Below are 16,003 nucleotides of genomic sequence, written 5' to 3'. Positions count from 1 at the left end.
TAGGACCTAGAAATGAGACTCATAAGAGCTATATATTTTCTTTTTTTTTATTGGTATACCTGGTTTATTGGGAAAAATGCATAAGGAAAAATTCAATTGTGTATTCCACAACTTACAAAATAGTAATTTGATATATAAAATGAGTTAGTTTTCATTATGTAAGTATAAATGTTAAAAAAAATTACACAAATCATATATATGTCATTCAGAGAAACTCACATCCCTGAATTTTCCTGTTGCATGTTTTACAAAAGACATTTTATATCTGTTTACCCAGGAAGACCAGGCATTTTTTTTTCGAGATAGAGTCTCACTATGTCACCCTCAGTAGAGTGCTGTGGCATCACAGCTTACTGCAACCTCCAACTCTTGGGCTTAAGCAATTCTCTTGCTTCAGTCTCCCACGTAGCTGAGACTGGAAGACCAGGTTTTTAATTACATGTAGTTTCTGCTTATAGCTGCCATCTATCAGAAGTGGTGTCTACATGATGAGGGCCCAGTTAAACCTGATATTTCAACAAATCAAGCCACTTCTTCAGACGGTTTTAATGGCACTTCAGTGATAGGAATGGCTGTCCTAATGCTTTACTATACAATCTAATCAGAGCTATCAGTCATGATGTATTACACCCCGTCCATCTTTCAATCAAGTCAATGCTAGTTCTGCACATATAGACACAAAACAGTACAGATCTATTAATAACAGCATTTGCCCACACCTTAACCCCATAAAGAAATTTGAAAGAGAAAATTTCATCTTAACATTTCACCATTACAAAGGCCTTACTATTGCCACAGGCTTTGACTATGAAACAATACTTTCCTAGATGACATATCAGAACAACATGAAGCTTAGTAAAAACATAATTATTCAGAATATTAACTATAATTATCACCAATTGATATGCATTTAGGAAACTATTTTGCTTCTTTAAATAGTGAAAGGCTTAAACACACACTTTTTTTGCAGTTCTTTTAGAATGTTTGGTCACTGACACTTTTTACCAATTACATCAGTCTTCTTCTTACCCCTACTACACCCAGTCCATTCTATGTGGAAATGAACAGAAACTTGATCAGATTATTAAATCTTGGAACACTTCCCATTTTCCCCTTATCAAATGGTAAGTTTCGTGTTCGTATTCTCTTACAAGTGCAATATAAATGTTATGGAGAGGGCGGCGCCTGTGGCTTAAGGAGTAGGGCGCCGGTCCCATATGCCAGAGGTGGCGGGTTCAAACCTAGCTCCGGCCAAAAACCAAAAAAATAAAAATAAATGTTATGGAGAGATATAAAGAAATGTCAGCATAGCACGAGTAGTTAGTGAAAAGAAATATCTCGTTTAACTCCACACATATATAAAATGTGAATGTGAAAATGTAACACTAATTAACATTTTCTCCTAAATTATTTTAGCGTTTCTGACTATTTACTTTTATGAACACTGCCAAAACATAGATACAAAGTAGGCTGGAGGAAACAGTTTCGTTCTCTGGAAACCATTTGACAGCGATGATTTTCTTCTGCTCTGGCTCCCATGTTAGGCGGGTGGGTAGAAGTACCTGGGCTTGGCGTTGCCCAGAAAGTCGTCTTGGTAGTTGGGGAGGCAGCAAAAGAAGAAGGAGCAACCGATCAGGATAATGGTGGCTGCCCACCCAAAGCCGTAGGCTCAGTTATAGATGTAGGTGACAGCGGGGTTGGCGTGAAGGTTAAAGGTCTGCATGTACTTCACAGGGTAAATTATCAGTGAGATGATCTGGAACACAGCAGCCAGGGCCAGCAGGCCTCCGATCACTCTCAGGAAGACAAGCATCTGGGGTCCACAGACGGCAAAGAAGGACAAGATGAAGCAGATCACCAGGATGATAAAGCCACAGAAGAGCGTGGCGGCGGCTGCTCTTCCCGATGCGAAGTCCATCAGGCTCTGGCAGCCATTGTCGTAGGACCCGCTGCCGCCGCCCTCGTGGAAGCATCTCCACCACAGCGAGGACGTCTGGATGTGGTCGCTGGATTGCAGCCAGCCGCGGCCAGACAGCGCGATGATGTCGAAGGCGATGGCGCTGAGCAGGAGCAGCGGCAGGATCCACCTGCAGCGCTCGCAGGCCAGGCCGCAGCGCAGCATGTCAACTGTGGCGGCGCGGAGCCGAGGAGCGCGCTGGGCACCGGCGGCGCGGAGAGTCAGAGCTATATATTTTCAAAAGGCCCACTTCATAACTACCTTGCCTGTTGTGCACTGCAATTGATGTTGTACTCACATGAAGCCAGTAACCTATTGTTTATTATAGACCCATTTTGTCATTTTGATGGTACAGATTCCAAGTATGGCAATCTTTTCTCTCTCTGCTTCACTGGCTACGTGACTTCCCTCGGCTAAGACCATATTCAAACATACGCTTGAATTTCATAAGTTATGACAGCCTGAGGACTGAATGGGAATCCTATTAGCTGACCTAGGAGATTAGGGAATGATAAATCCTGATGAGCACTCACCGTGCATAGCTTACTATATTAAACAGTTTTCTCTTTAACATACTCAGAAAAAATTCAAGTAAACATAATTTAAATGCATTAAATCATATTGATAAATTGATTGAACATAAAAGCTTTTTCTTATAAAACCACACATACTCTACCCCAATAATTGTACCATCTGCTTAAACTCACTGCATAAATCTTAAAACGACTCGGCGAGACATCTTGGGATCAATCAGCTATTTACTGTAGGGAAGAAGGAAACATCACAGATGATTTTTAGAAATATTATACACATGATTATGCTCAAGGCCAATAGCAATAAGATGAGCTGAACAATAACTGTTAGAAGACAAGGGGGCAGAAGAAAAAAATGTAAGTGGAAGAAATTTAAGAGTATAAATCAAGTAAACCTTAACAAAGAGTACATTTTGATCAAAAGGGATAAATTTTCAGTTATCAGATGAATTAAGTTCTGAGTATCTAACATTCAGCATTAGGCCTATAGTTAATTATACGGTATTTTTTACTTGAAATTTGTTAAAACAACATATTTTAAGTGACCTTAGAACACAAAGGCAACACACAGAAAAAATCAGAATTAGGGGAGGTGATGGATGTGCTAATTAATTTGACTGTGGTACTCAGTGCACCATATGAATGCATATCATGTCATCACATTGTATACCTTCTATACATTTTTATTTGTCAAATATTCCAAAATACAAGAATTCAATCCTGAATATCATGGATTATGAAATTCTTCTGTTTGGCTTAACCTCTCTTCTACATTCCATACTTGTGTATCTAATGACCAAGAAGAAATTACTACTTGGACATCTAATGAATATTTCAGACCCCATATATGCAAAACTAGCCACTGTCTTTCCACCACAAAGTTGTTCCTCCTGCCCTCCACTTCTCAGAATATGGAAGCTCCTCTTTCAGCGAATAAGAATCTACACCCTAGAAACACCTTTGGCTCATCTAATCCATCCCATTAAGAAGTAATTCAGGTCGACTTTTAAACAAAAGTTTTATTGTTTAAAACTTTTCAATGCCTTTTCCACATTACTAGAAAAAAAAAAAAAAAAAAAAAAAAAGACAGAGATCTTCCAGGTCCGCTCCACGTCATCTGCTCCGGCCCCTCTCTGTGGACAATCCCACCACACGTGGACAGGAAGTTGCTTTTTCTCAACCACATTATTTCATCTCCCTGTTTATTTTTCTTTCTCTCCACCTTGAACACTTTGCCTCCAGATACTGATATACCAATGTTCACTCTTTGGCCTCCAGTCCAGCCCTCAGTCTCTTATGTTAATCACGTCTTTACTCAAAAGCCTTTTCTGGTTATCCTAACTCAATTTGCTGCTCCTTATTCAAATTTTCTAGCTACCTTTCAAGATTTATTTTTCTTCTTAGCACCTATCACTATCAAACATACTTTATGTTTTATTTACTTACCTTATGTATCGCCTCTCTTCTCACTAGAAGGTGAAGTACACAAGAGAAAAGCATGTTTTTGTTGTTGTTTTAACCTTGTGTTTGATGCTGGATACCATCCCTGGTACCTGGAACAGTATTTCTCATAGTAGAGTAGTCTATGAATATTTGTTGGATGAATGCTTAAAGAATACTCTTTCTTCCTGGGACAGCTCCCACTCATCTGCCTCAGTTACTTAGAAAGAGACCCCTGTTCTCAGACATACACGTTCACCCTAGTTTTGTAGGACTCCTAAGTTTTCAAAGGGCCTATAAAAATGTTTAAGTCATAAATTACATTCCTGCATTAACACTGTGGAAAGAAATCTGCAATGTCAAATTGATAAATATTTAAATAAGTGCCTACAAGGAACCACAGCAACTCAAATTACATCATTGTATATACTTACAATGAAGAAGTTTAAATCACAGGAATGAAATAAATAATCTTAGCAAGTCTCAAATTGTAAAAATTATAAAACATCCTTTAATTATCTTTTTCATAAAGCAAGCAAAATGTTAATGTTGTATGATGGTTAATTTCGTGTGTCAACTTGACTAGGCTAAGAGACACCCAGACATAACGGGGGTGTTTCTGGAAGAGAAGAGGATTTGAATCGGTACACTCAGTAAAGAAGATTGGCCCTTACCAACGTTGGCAGGCACCGTTTAACCGTTATGGCCCACAGAAAGAAAGGCTGAGCTGGGACGTGCATCTTATGCTCCTCTTGGACATCAAGTCCCCTGGTTCTTGGCCTTTAGATTCAGACAGAATTACACCACCAGCTTTCCTGGTTCTCCAACTTGCAGAAAGCAGACGTTTGGACTTCTTGGCCTCTATAATCATGTGAACCAATTCATGAAATACATCTCATTTTTATACACATATAATATTTATATACACACATACATATATACACATATATACATATTTACATATGCATTAAAGTTTCCCCTCATTAAAATGAGGGTCTCTATTTGCTGTCCCGATGTTTTCCATGCCTCCAAATTCTTAGCACAGTCCAATGCATGTCAACCATTTCCTTCTTATTTTTCACTCTAATAATAATGTGCTTCTTACTGTTTCCTGCATATGCTGATCCTCAGCCCTTCTTGGTCAGCTGACTCATTGTCCTCCAGTCCAGCCCTTAGTTCATAGAACAAACTTAGTGCCCCTAAATATGCTATCGTCATAGAATCCTCATCTCAGCCTACACACCACACATGCTGTATTTTACCTCAATTTCCAAATTCATCCCCTAACACTGTCCTTCAGATATTCTATGCTCTGTGCCCCAGTTTTCCTTCTGTAGTCTAACTAATTACAGCAGGAGAAACTTGGCCTTTTCTGGGGTTTCCTCCTAGAATGCCTTGTCCCTGGATCAGATCTTGGAACGACTGATTGTTAAGGCTGTTGGATAAATGGGCCCGTAGTAGGGCAGTCTTTTCTGATGGCCTAATTTAATGTATATTTTCCAGCTTCTTCTCTGGGTGTAACAATATTTTATTCACAGTACTTATTACTCTCGGATGGAACCTTTTCTGTTTTGTTTCTTTGCTCCCTACATACCTTCTTTAACCCCTATATAAAGTATAATCACTACAAATTAGAGATGCTCCTGTTTACTATGTCCAGTCCCTGTCACAAGACCTGGCACCTAATGGGTGATGACAAGCCTTCTGAACGGTTGGGGATGTACTGCTGGTACACGGCGGGTTCACAGGGGCTTTTTGGGAACTGATCGGTACACTCTTTCAGAGCAGAAGTCTATGCCTTACTCCTCTCTATAGCTCTGATATCTGGCCTAGGGTAAATTACAATCAGCAGTTAATGATCTCTGTTTTGGGCAAAATATGAAGTATAGACAAATTTTCTGACCTAATACGTTTAACAGACAGAGGGAAGAGAAAGAAGAAGGTAAGCTCTCCAAGCCATGTCCATTTCTCCAATCATTTCATTATTAGCAGTTGTGTCAGGGGAAAGTCCGCAGTGCAGAGAGGCAGGAAAGCAGGTGCCTCAAACTGTCAAGGGTGTGTGTGTCTGTGTGTATAGAGAGAAATGAACACAGTCCTCATGCTTAGAGAATTTCACAATAGTTATTGAAATGAATACCCTAAAGTGTTATAAAATTAGTGTTTGAAATTTTTGTTTTAATGAATGTAACTTTTTCCCTTCATCTTCCTTTTATATTTTCTTTCTCCAACCCCACTTTCAATTTGATCCTCATCTTGGCAGAATCAGAGGCAATGAACAAGCAGTCACTTTGAATGTCTAAGTTACTCTCTTCGAGTGAGCTAAGCACTTAAAGAGATAATATTAACTTTCAGGCCACTTGGGTACTATTCAGCGTAATGGTTTATAACACTAAATAATGTATAACATAACTGGAGAATGCCTTAGGCAGGCTCATTGTGTAGTAAACATAATAAAACAATCTCTTTTTAGTATCAATTGGAAGTACATTATTTCCCCCATCATTAAGACATAGCAAATGAAGACAAAGATCACATCATTTGCATATTTCATATAGCTATGGTATATTTCACCTCATTTAGATTTTAATCACTCGGATGCTTCTTTATCAATTTTTTATTTATTAGCACCTTTAAAGGTATGAGGATTTGTTTGGTTCATCACTTTTATGGTGGATCCCATTTTAGCAACTCAGTGTTATAGTAAACAGCTATTCCTTTCATTAAAAAATAAAAAAAGTGTTTTATCAGAGAAGGCAAGTTAGACCGAGTATGTTTGATTATGAGAGAATCTGATTCTCTTGACCTTATTTTTAACAAGGTACTTTGGTTATTTGTTATCTCTTTCTTGTCAAGAGAGTCACTTCTCTGCCTCTGTCCTCTCAGCTCAGAACCAAGCAAGCCATCTTTGGCTTATCCTTCCCTGAAGGAAATAAATGAAATAATCAGACTGAATTGGAATAATGTTTTAATATTACCAAACAGTGCTAAAATTACTAGCAGGATATAAGATTCTTGCCCCTGCAACCTCCTCTAACCCTTCAACTGCTTTCTTGAATTGTTTCTTTGCCTTTAACTCTGAGAACTAGATATCTTTGTTGAATCCTTCCCAGAATTTAACTGAAGACTTTAATTAAACGATGATCCTTGGCTCAATGTTTTAGTTTGTCCTTATTTTCTGATTTGTTCCTGGTAAAAGTCTACATTATCTATCTCAACTGAGAAGCTTAAGTCAGAGAAGAGAAGTAACAAGGACAAAGAGCTTGTCCCTAATGTACATGAGGGTGACCAAAGCCTTGCTTTCTTATTTTGCTAATTTTTGGAGGTACAAGGCTAGAAAATATTCCTGGGAGAAACTCAGGTCATTAAAAAAAGAAATCTGCCAGACGTGGTGGCTCACGCCTGTAATCCTAACACTCAGGGTGGACTGCCTGAGCTCACAGAGTTCAGGACCAGCCTGAGCAAGAGTGAGACCCCATCTCTATTAAAAAAAAAAAAAAAAAAAAAAACAGAGAAACTTGCTGGGCATGGTGGCTCAAGCCTATAGTCCCAGCTTCTGTGGAGGCTGAGTCAAGAGGATTGCTCAAGCCCAAGGGTCTGAGGTTGCTGTGAGCTATGAACATGCCATGGCTCTCTATCCAGGTGACACAGTGAGACTCCAGCTCAAAAAAAAAAAAAAAAAGTGAGAAGTTTATTAAAATACTAGTGGAGGGACCGTGATTTCAGAAATATTATGATCTACTTAATTAAAAAATACTCAGAAAGAGCTTAACTAAATAATGATATTTAATGTCCCACATACTGCGCCACATCTACCTGTCTCACTAGAGTCTCTCAGCTTCTGCCCCAATTCAACTGTACTTTTCATTCACACTGGATTGTTGACCCTGGCTCTCTGACACCTCACCGTCTACTCCCCGTCCATCTGTCATGTCCACTAAGTGCAGCTTTTTTGACCAACATTTCCTCCTACTTTGGGAAGCTTGCCAGCTTCCAAGGAGACAGCTCTTTCTCTCTTCAACTGAAGAGAAAATGATGGGTCGCCCTAGAGGGCTCTGAACTCGCTGGTGGAACCAGCAAATCAGATTGCTTTTTTTGACACAAGAACTGCATCCAGAATTCTTTGGCATTGCATGGTCATTGGAGCATGTACTTATGTATGTAAGTTCTTACCAAACAAATACATACGCTGAGTATGAAGAGAGAAAACAGTTCAGCAAGAAGGGCCAGCCTGAGTCAGCTTTCAACATTGCACACTGCACTTCACAAAATAGCCAGAAATGCCGCAGCAGCAGCTCGTGTTTTATTTTACCAGAGGCACAAACAGGTCCTCTTCAAACTGTTACAGCCCCCGAGTTAAAGCTTCATGACTTGCGATAGCTTTAGGTAAACATCTGCTAATCGCTGTATTTATGCTGACTTGAATGTCATCGTTTGTATGATACCAACTTGTTAATGAGCTAGACATTTTAGTTGCTGTGTGCGTCCCCTGTTTTATTGTATTACGCAAAAATATGCATCTCAATAGCTGTGATTAAGGATAAAATATTAATGAATTGTCTTTTATATGCTTTTCTCTGGTTTGGATTAATATTATCAGAGTTTCCTAGCTCTTACAAACCTACGACCTCATTTAAATCATTCACGATTTTAATAAGCAGAAAGATGTTCTAAATAAAACAAAATTAGACGTAACTGCTGACTAAAAGTTCATATAGAACAATCAACATAAAAGGGTAGTCTGGATTTATGTACCAATGAATAAAACTCGAAGAGATTATATAAATATAATTTATTGTTTAGTTTCATTCACTATAGCAAAAACTTTGGAAGTAAAACAAAAATAATACAAAGCCACATATCATCCAGAAACCCCTTCACTTTAGGTTTCTAAAATTGTATAAAATTATTACGGTTTTCAAAATTTTTGTTCAATCAGTAGTATATTCATTTAATGAATCATTTCTGTAGTCATTGATTCATTGACTAAGTCATAAATTTCCTAATTGTTCAAGAAACTATGGAGAATATAAAGATAAATTAGATGTGAATTTTCTCTTCAAGGATTACATAGTGAAAGTGATATTTTTATATATAAATATATCTTATACATATATGAACCTATAATTTGAGATAGGATTAGGTCATTGCCTGAAGAGAAGTAAAATTAAAATGCCATGGGACCCCATAAAGAAGACAGAACTTCCAGCTAGTGAGAGAGGAGATTTTATAGGAATGCAAAATTTTAAAGCCATCGCAGAGAAGCACACACAGCTCAGAAATAGATCACAGTATATTCTGGAATGAATGGATCACTAAGGAGAGATTTTAATTCATTTGAAAAGCATGGTCTAATTTAGTAAATGTGTTTTACAATTGACGATCCATTAAAAGAAAATACATTGGATCCCTGTCACACCCAATACCAGTTGATTAAAGATGCAACTATAAAACAATAAAAACCTTAGAAGACAATTTGAGAGATAATAAATAATAATATAAGGGATAACAACGATAAGAATAATGCAGATTATAAAAGGACTATTATATATTAGACATGGAAAGATTTCAAAATTAATACCAAGAGCTGACATCAAGGTAGGAAAATGGGCCAGAGAATAAGAATAGACAATTGACAGAGCAAATGAAAATCGCAGTAAATACATGGAAATATGATGAACCACCCAAGGGTGTGAGGAATCGCAAAGATATCCTAATCATAGATAGCCTTCTTTCCCCAACAGACAGGTATATGTTCAAAAGTGTGGTAATAATGTTTAATATCCCACATGTAATAGAGGATTTTAATGCACTGCTCAAAGAAATGACCATCACAAAACTTTTAGAAAGCAACGTGAACTTGTGGTCAAATTAAAAAGACACATACTACAATGTAATCTGTTTGTCTGTCTACTCAGACTGTGTCCCCTAAAGAAGGGAATATGATCTTCTTCATGTCCATATTCCTAAAAGCTAGCCAACATCCAATATACACTTGGTATACCTGTTTCTTGTTTGGTTGCTGACTCTACCATGACTTTGGGTGGTTCTTTTTTTTTTTTTTTGAAGACAGTTTCACTTTGTTGCTATTGGTAGAATGTCATGGACAGCTGACAGCAACCTCAAACTCTTGGGCTTAAGCTATTCTCTTGCTTCAGCCTCCCAAGTAGCTGGGACTACAGGCGCCCGCCACAATGCCTGGCTATTTTTATTATTTTTTTAAATTTCAAATTTAGTTTAAATTTATGAGGAACAATGACAGGATTACAGACAATAGTTTTATAGATTATTGATATTCTATAACAAGAATAACGATAAATATGTGGCCATTGATTTTACAACTTCACAGTAATTTTCAACAATCATTCCTTAAGTTCCTATTCTTCACATGCAAAATATGCTACAACCAAACACAAATAGCACAATGTGTACAGTAAGCAGATTATTTAACAGCAATTAAGTTCTAAAGAGTCTACCAAAAATAATCGGAAAAATTCATTGAAAGTTGTCCTTAAGATTCTATTTACATTGTCATGAAGTGAAACCAACCAATATGTGGAAATTGACCATGAATTCAGACCAAAAAAATTCTGTCATAGAAGATTCAAGTCATGGCTGCATTTTCAGTGTAAGCCACCACTAAAGGTTTTTCTGACAAATGCAGAGACATACTCATTCCTCCATATTGAGGTCACTCATGATTGTCAATAATACAGTAAAACCTTATTATACAAGTTTGTTATTCAACTGTGTCTGCTTTAATCAATCAAAATCATGTTTAGTCTGGAAAGTACATCAGTATACTTGCGTAGAAATGAGAAGAAAGGATTAATGTTACCCACGTAACATCCTATTCCAATCTCTTGTCACGGGTCATACTGCCCTCGAAGGTAGAGATAATCCACCTTACTAAGTTCCATGTGCACTGTCGAGCCCAACCAAACTCATATGTAGGTACTGACTCTACCATTTAACAAATAGCATTACTTTAGGTAACTCTCACCAACCCTGTAAACTAGAGTCATTGTTGACACCATATGGGTGAAAGCAATGAATGCTGCCTCTAGCACTTAATAGGTTCTTAGAGTTTTAATGTCTCATTTTCCATCTAAAACAGCACTGCCTATTTTTTGGTTTTGTTGCTTGGGAGGGTTTTTTATTGTTTGTTGCCCAACATGTTTACCAAATTTGTATCCAGATGACTTTGGACTGATTCAAGCAAGAAGACTTGTCATGATGACTTTCAGATGAAACCCATAGGTTCCCTAGGCAACTCTCCAAGAGGCTTCTCAAGCCGTGTGGGCAGTGAGAGCAGCTACGGAGTAAATGGATAAATAATCCGAGGGACCACTTTGAAAATGAACTTTATGGACACCCTGTGTTCTCTTATTGGATGAAAGAACTTCATAGCCATCCCTTACGTGCTGCCTGATTTAATCTTCAGGATCATATTTTGTTTCAATAAATTTTGTTTTAAAATGTGAAAAAAAAGAAAAAGACACATAGTAATGTTTCCATTCACATAGAAGAAAAATCACTACTTTGTACCAAGAAGTTCACTGGTGCTCCATTTTGGTAGCAAAACTATGAAAGAGAAATGAATGTTTGTTAATAGAGAAATGGTGAAGTAATTATGGTGTATTTTTGCTGTGAAAGATTATGAATTTATTTTAAAAATGAGGTAAATCTCCATCAGCTGATAAGGAGGGCTGTCCAGGAGCTATTAAGTTAGGAAAAACAAGATGAGCAGAGCATAGAGAAAGTACTGTTATTTTTCAATCCAAACAAAAACTTGAAATCTATGTGTGTGTTTGTGTGTGTCTGTGTATAATTATATGAAATGAAAGAATAAGGAAAAATGCATATTAGGAAGTTAAAATGAAATCCTAGAATATGTGTGAAAAAGAAAATGGTGAGAAAGGGTAAGAAAATGTGGAAGGTAAAAGAAAAATAACGTTTAATATGTTTGGGCTGAACCTCGTTCAAGTACCTAGGTGAAAAACTAATAATTTATCAATAAAGGCAGTGAATCTAGGAGATATCCCAGTACAAATGGGGCTCACAGTGTGAGATCCACAGGAGAAGATCGACAGGTCTCTCTGCAGTAATCTCTTAGCCACACTGATGAAAGGTTATTACCAGTCCCCTAGGAAGGAAAAATTGAAAGCTGGTATCAGAATCTACACAGCCTGCATTTGTTTAGCTGCATGTAATGGGGCACAGTGAATTCTTCGCTATCTTTTTTTTATTCTAATGTAAAAGATTTATTAATATTCTATATAAAAGGAGAAAGGGCATTTTTTTTGTGATATAAAGTTGGCTTCCTTTGGTTCAAGGATAAGGATATGCCACAGAAAACAGAGACATTTCTGGAAAGACTCATTTGGAGCTTAATAGTGGAACAGAGTGGCTGGCTAAGCAGATGGGGTTTTCTCTTGTAGGCTATAGATTACTGTGGATGATATAAATTAGTAGAAAAGCTACAAGATCAATCGGATCAGGGTTAGGAAACTAAGAGTAGTATTAATCAATTGAGAATTTTAATTTTAAATAATATCTTGTTTTTATTGAAACTTTCAGTGGATTTTTTTTATTTTCAAAACACATAAAATTAGAAATTCTAACATAATAAATTACCATATATTTATTGCCTTAATTTGCTTGAGTTGCTGTAAGAAAAAAAGAAACTTGAGTGTATGGCTTAAACAACGTACATTTATTTCTCACTGTTCAGGAGGCTGGGAGGGCTCCCTTTCTCCGTGATCTCACAGTGGAGAGACGCTCAAAAAGCATTGGCCAGAGGAATCCCCTTCATGTAGTTTTTGTGTATTTTTTCCCATTGTAGTTTTTTTAAGTTTGTATGTTTTTCTATTTGCTTTCTGACACAATACACATCGCTGACTCATTTTGAGCATTTATTGACTTAGATCTGTAATCAGCCATTTTTCCAAGAAGCTGTTTCCTGTTTATCAGAAGTGGTATTAAGAAACCACAGCTTTTATCCCCATTGATTCTACTATGTCATCATTTCTAAGCTGCTTCAGTACACACAGCTAGATATATACATTGGAATGTATACATAAATATATATGCATATATATCCTACAAACTGAAAATAACTCACCCATTTGCTTTATCTTATTAGATGTAATAGATGTATAAATGCGATTGGACAAAAATCTCAAGACATTAATGCAGATATCGTGAACAATTTTTTTAAAATTTCTTTTTTATTTATTTCGTTTTTTTTAGAGACAAGAGTCTCACTTTAATGCCTTCATTAGAGTGCTGTGGCGTCACAGGTCACAGCAACCTCCAACTCCTGGGCTTAGGCGATTCTCTTGCCTCAGCCTCCCGAGTAGCTGGGACCATAGGCACCCACCACAATACCTGGCTATTTTTTTTGTTGCAGTTTGGCCGGGGCCAGGTTTGAACCCACCACCCTTGGTATATGGGGCCGGCGCCCTACCCACTGAGCCTCAGGTGCCACCCAACAAGATTTTTGGATGAAATTTATGACTTCTTTTTAGGATGAAAATACCTTTCAAGAAAAAAAGTCTAATTTAAAAAATCAACATACTACATGTAACACAAATGCCTTTATTGTTAATATGTCCTATTTTACCAAGAAATATAATTAATATGGCAATTGAATCAATATGCAACATCGTCAGTTATGCAAGCAGCATTTTAATTAAGAATGTGCCAATAGAGAACAGAAATGAAACCTGTAATGCATGAAAATTTGCTGAACACCCCACATACGTGTGCTGAGCACAGCTGACTCTGCCTTTGACAATAAAGTTCTCAAGAAGTGAGCCCAAGGGGAAAAAATACGTCCATTTCACATTGCCCTTTATGTGTGCTAATCTTGGTTTAGACCTTTGTTCTTAATTACCAGTTAGCTTTGCCCTTTACGTTTGCTCACTCAGGCTGAGGCAATGTGTCTGTTATTTGAAGACGGGATCCCAAACGCGGCCCTCGGTACTCTAATCTCGCTACTGGGGCTGGCAGTCGGTCTGCTCCTGCTTCTGCCCCTAAAGCCAGTTTCACTTCAGGGCTCTCGCCCCCACCCATCCAGCACTTGGCCCGCTTTGAAAACTGGTCCCAAAGTACCCACAGCATTTCAAATGTCAGGTGAGGTGGGAAATACTTTAAATTCTATTTCTATATTAAAAATATATAGATAACAGATACGCACCCATGGAAAGAGAGTGGGATGCTGGACAGTGAGGCGGGGGTGAGACGCGGAGAAGGAGGGGAAAATTAGTTAATGGGTTCAATGTGTGTTGTTTGGGTGACGGATACCCGGAAAGCCCTCTCTTACCTTTGCATAATCTATTCATGTAACAAAATTGCACACACACCCCATAAATTTGTGCAAGTAAAAAATAAAGACATAACAAACTGATGTCTCAGTAGTATTCACAGAAAAAGGGTTCATGTTTTAGCATCCCATCTTTCTGCCACTAGTTAATAGGAAAGATCTTAATCCAAACATAAGAACCGTGCAATAATTCATTTACTTGACCTTGGATTTGGTATTAAATAATGTAATAGATAACATCGGTATGATATTAACATGATGTCATAACACTGATAGGAATTTACAATACAGATAGTACAGTTTTGTCCCAGTTTTTAAAAAGAGAATAAATATATTGCAAACATTCATTAAACAAAATCACCAAACTACAGCAAGTATAGTACCTACAATTCTTCCTGATTTCTAAAGTTTTTTTAAGCCAATACTATCAGGAAAGTTGATGTTCTTTTTTTACACAATGATCTTCTCTTAAACAATTAAGCCCTGCCTTGATCTGAGAGTTTCATCTTTCAGAAATAGATTGCAAGTTCTTGGTCTCATCTTAGGTGGCATCTCATAGTACATTTGTGGTAAGTGATTGAAGGTGACAAATACCAAAATTTATGTGTAAGTTATGTAAAGTGTAATGAATGGCGTGCTGGCATATACAATGTTTTAAAAAATAGACTTTCTGTACATGGACATGTGTGATACAAATGAAAAGAACGAGGAGAAAGAAAAATATTAGTACAGACTGTAGGTGCTTAAGAAGCTTCAGACTTGGTCAACATATATGAATATTTCCCCATGTTAGTTGCATCTGTGATAGAACTATTATTCATTTTCCTACAGATGTACCATGTATTCATCAAATATTTTGATTGAGTTCCAGCTGTGTGCTAGGCACTAAATCCAGGGGACACAGCAGTGAACAAATAGCTGAAGATCCCTTACTAACAGAACCATAGGGGGCACTAATAATAAGCCTGATAAATCAGTTACACAGCTACACGGCAACAAATCCTACAGAGAAAAAGTGCAACAGAGCAAGGAGGACAGGGAGGACATGGCCATGTGACTCCACAGACATGGAGCTTAGTTATAGAGGGTCAGGAGGCACTTGAGGCAGTGCCCAGGGACCATACAACGCAGACACTGGAGGATCAGCATTCTTGGGAGAGAGAATGTCACATAAAGGACCTTAGGCTTGAGCTTGCCTACTCTGAGGAAGAATGAGACAATTATGCTAAGGGAAGAATCTGAAGAATGGAAAAACAAAAATCACAGGTACTGTCCAATACATCGGAACTATACACACACAGGTGCACAGAGGGAAGCAAGTCATTGGAAGTTGAGCAAAAGTGTAGGGGCGGGGAGGAGAGGAGGAACACAACCCACCTAACAGGTACGATGAACACTATTCAGGTGATGGACACGTTTATAGTCTTGATTTGAGCCATGTAACAAAAACATTGTGGTCCCTTAAAAAATTTTAAATTAAAAAAAATGGAATGAGGACACTAGTACAGCTAAAGGAATGTGAGAGCAGGGAAAGACGCTCAGAGAGGTAACAGCAGGTAGACTTTAGGAGGCTTTATGGGCTATTGTTTGGAATTTGACTCTTGTGCTGGATGGAAAAGAGTGATTTGGAGGGTTTGAAAGTAAGAAATGCAATTATGTGACTGAGGTTGGAATATAAGCACTCTAGCTACTGAATGAAAATTTGGCCTAGAGGAGCAAGAACAGCAAGAGGGGAACCAGTTAAGGTTG

General features: G+C 37.7%; 1 protein-coding gene across 1 annotated transcript; it reads right to left on the bottom strand.

Annotated features, from left to right (window-relative positions):
* Positions 1-1,275: 1,275 nt before the first annotated feature.
* Positions 1,276-2,189, bottom strand: LOC128578951 (p53 apoptosis effector related to PMP-22-like). Its single transcript, XM_053581289.1, has one exon. It carries the CDS (start codon positions 2,120-2,122, stop codon positions 1,670-1,672), a length of 453 nt encoding a protein of 150 aa, XP_053437264.1. The 5' UTR covers positions 2,123-2,189; the 3' UTR covers positions 1,276-1,669.
* Between the last annotated feature and the right edge of the window lie 13,814 nt (positions 2,190-16,003).

Source organism: Nycticebus coucang, chromosome Y (genome assembly GCF_027406575.1).
Source record: "Nycticebus coucang isolate mNycCou1 chromosome Y, mNycCou1.pri, whole genome shotgun sequence".
NCBI lineage: Eukaryota > Metazoa > Chordata > Mammalia > Primates > Lorisidae > Nycticebus > Nycticebus coucang.
This window is presented reverse-complemented; position numbering and strand designations above follow the sequence as displayed.

What these genes read in the sequence shown, in the direction of transcription:
- LOC128578951 (XM_053581289.1), bottom strand. Translation starts at nt 2,122, where the DNA reads ATGCTGCGCTGCGGCCTGGCCTGCGAGCGCTGCAGGTGGATCCTGCCG.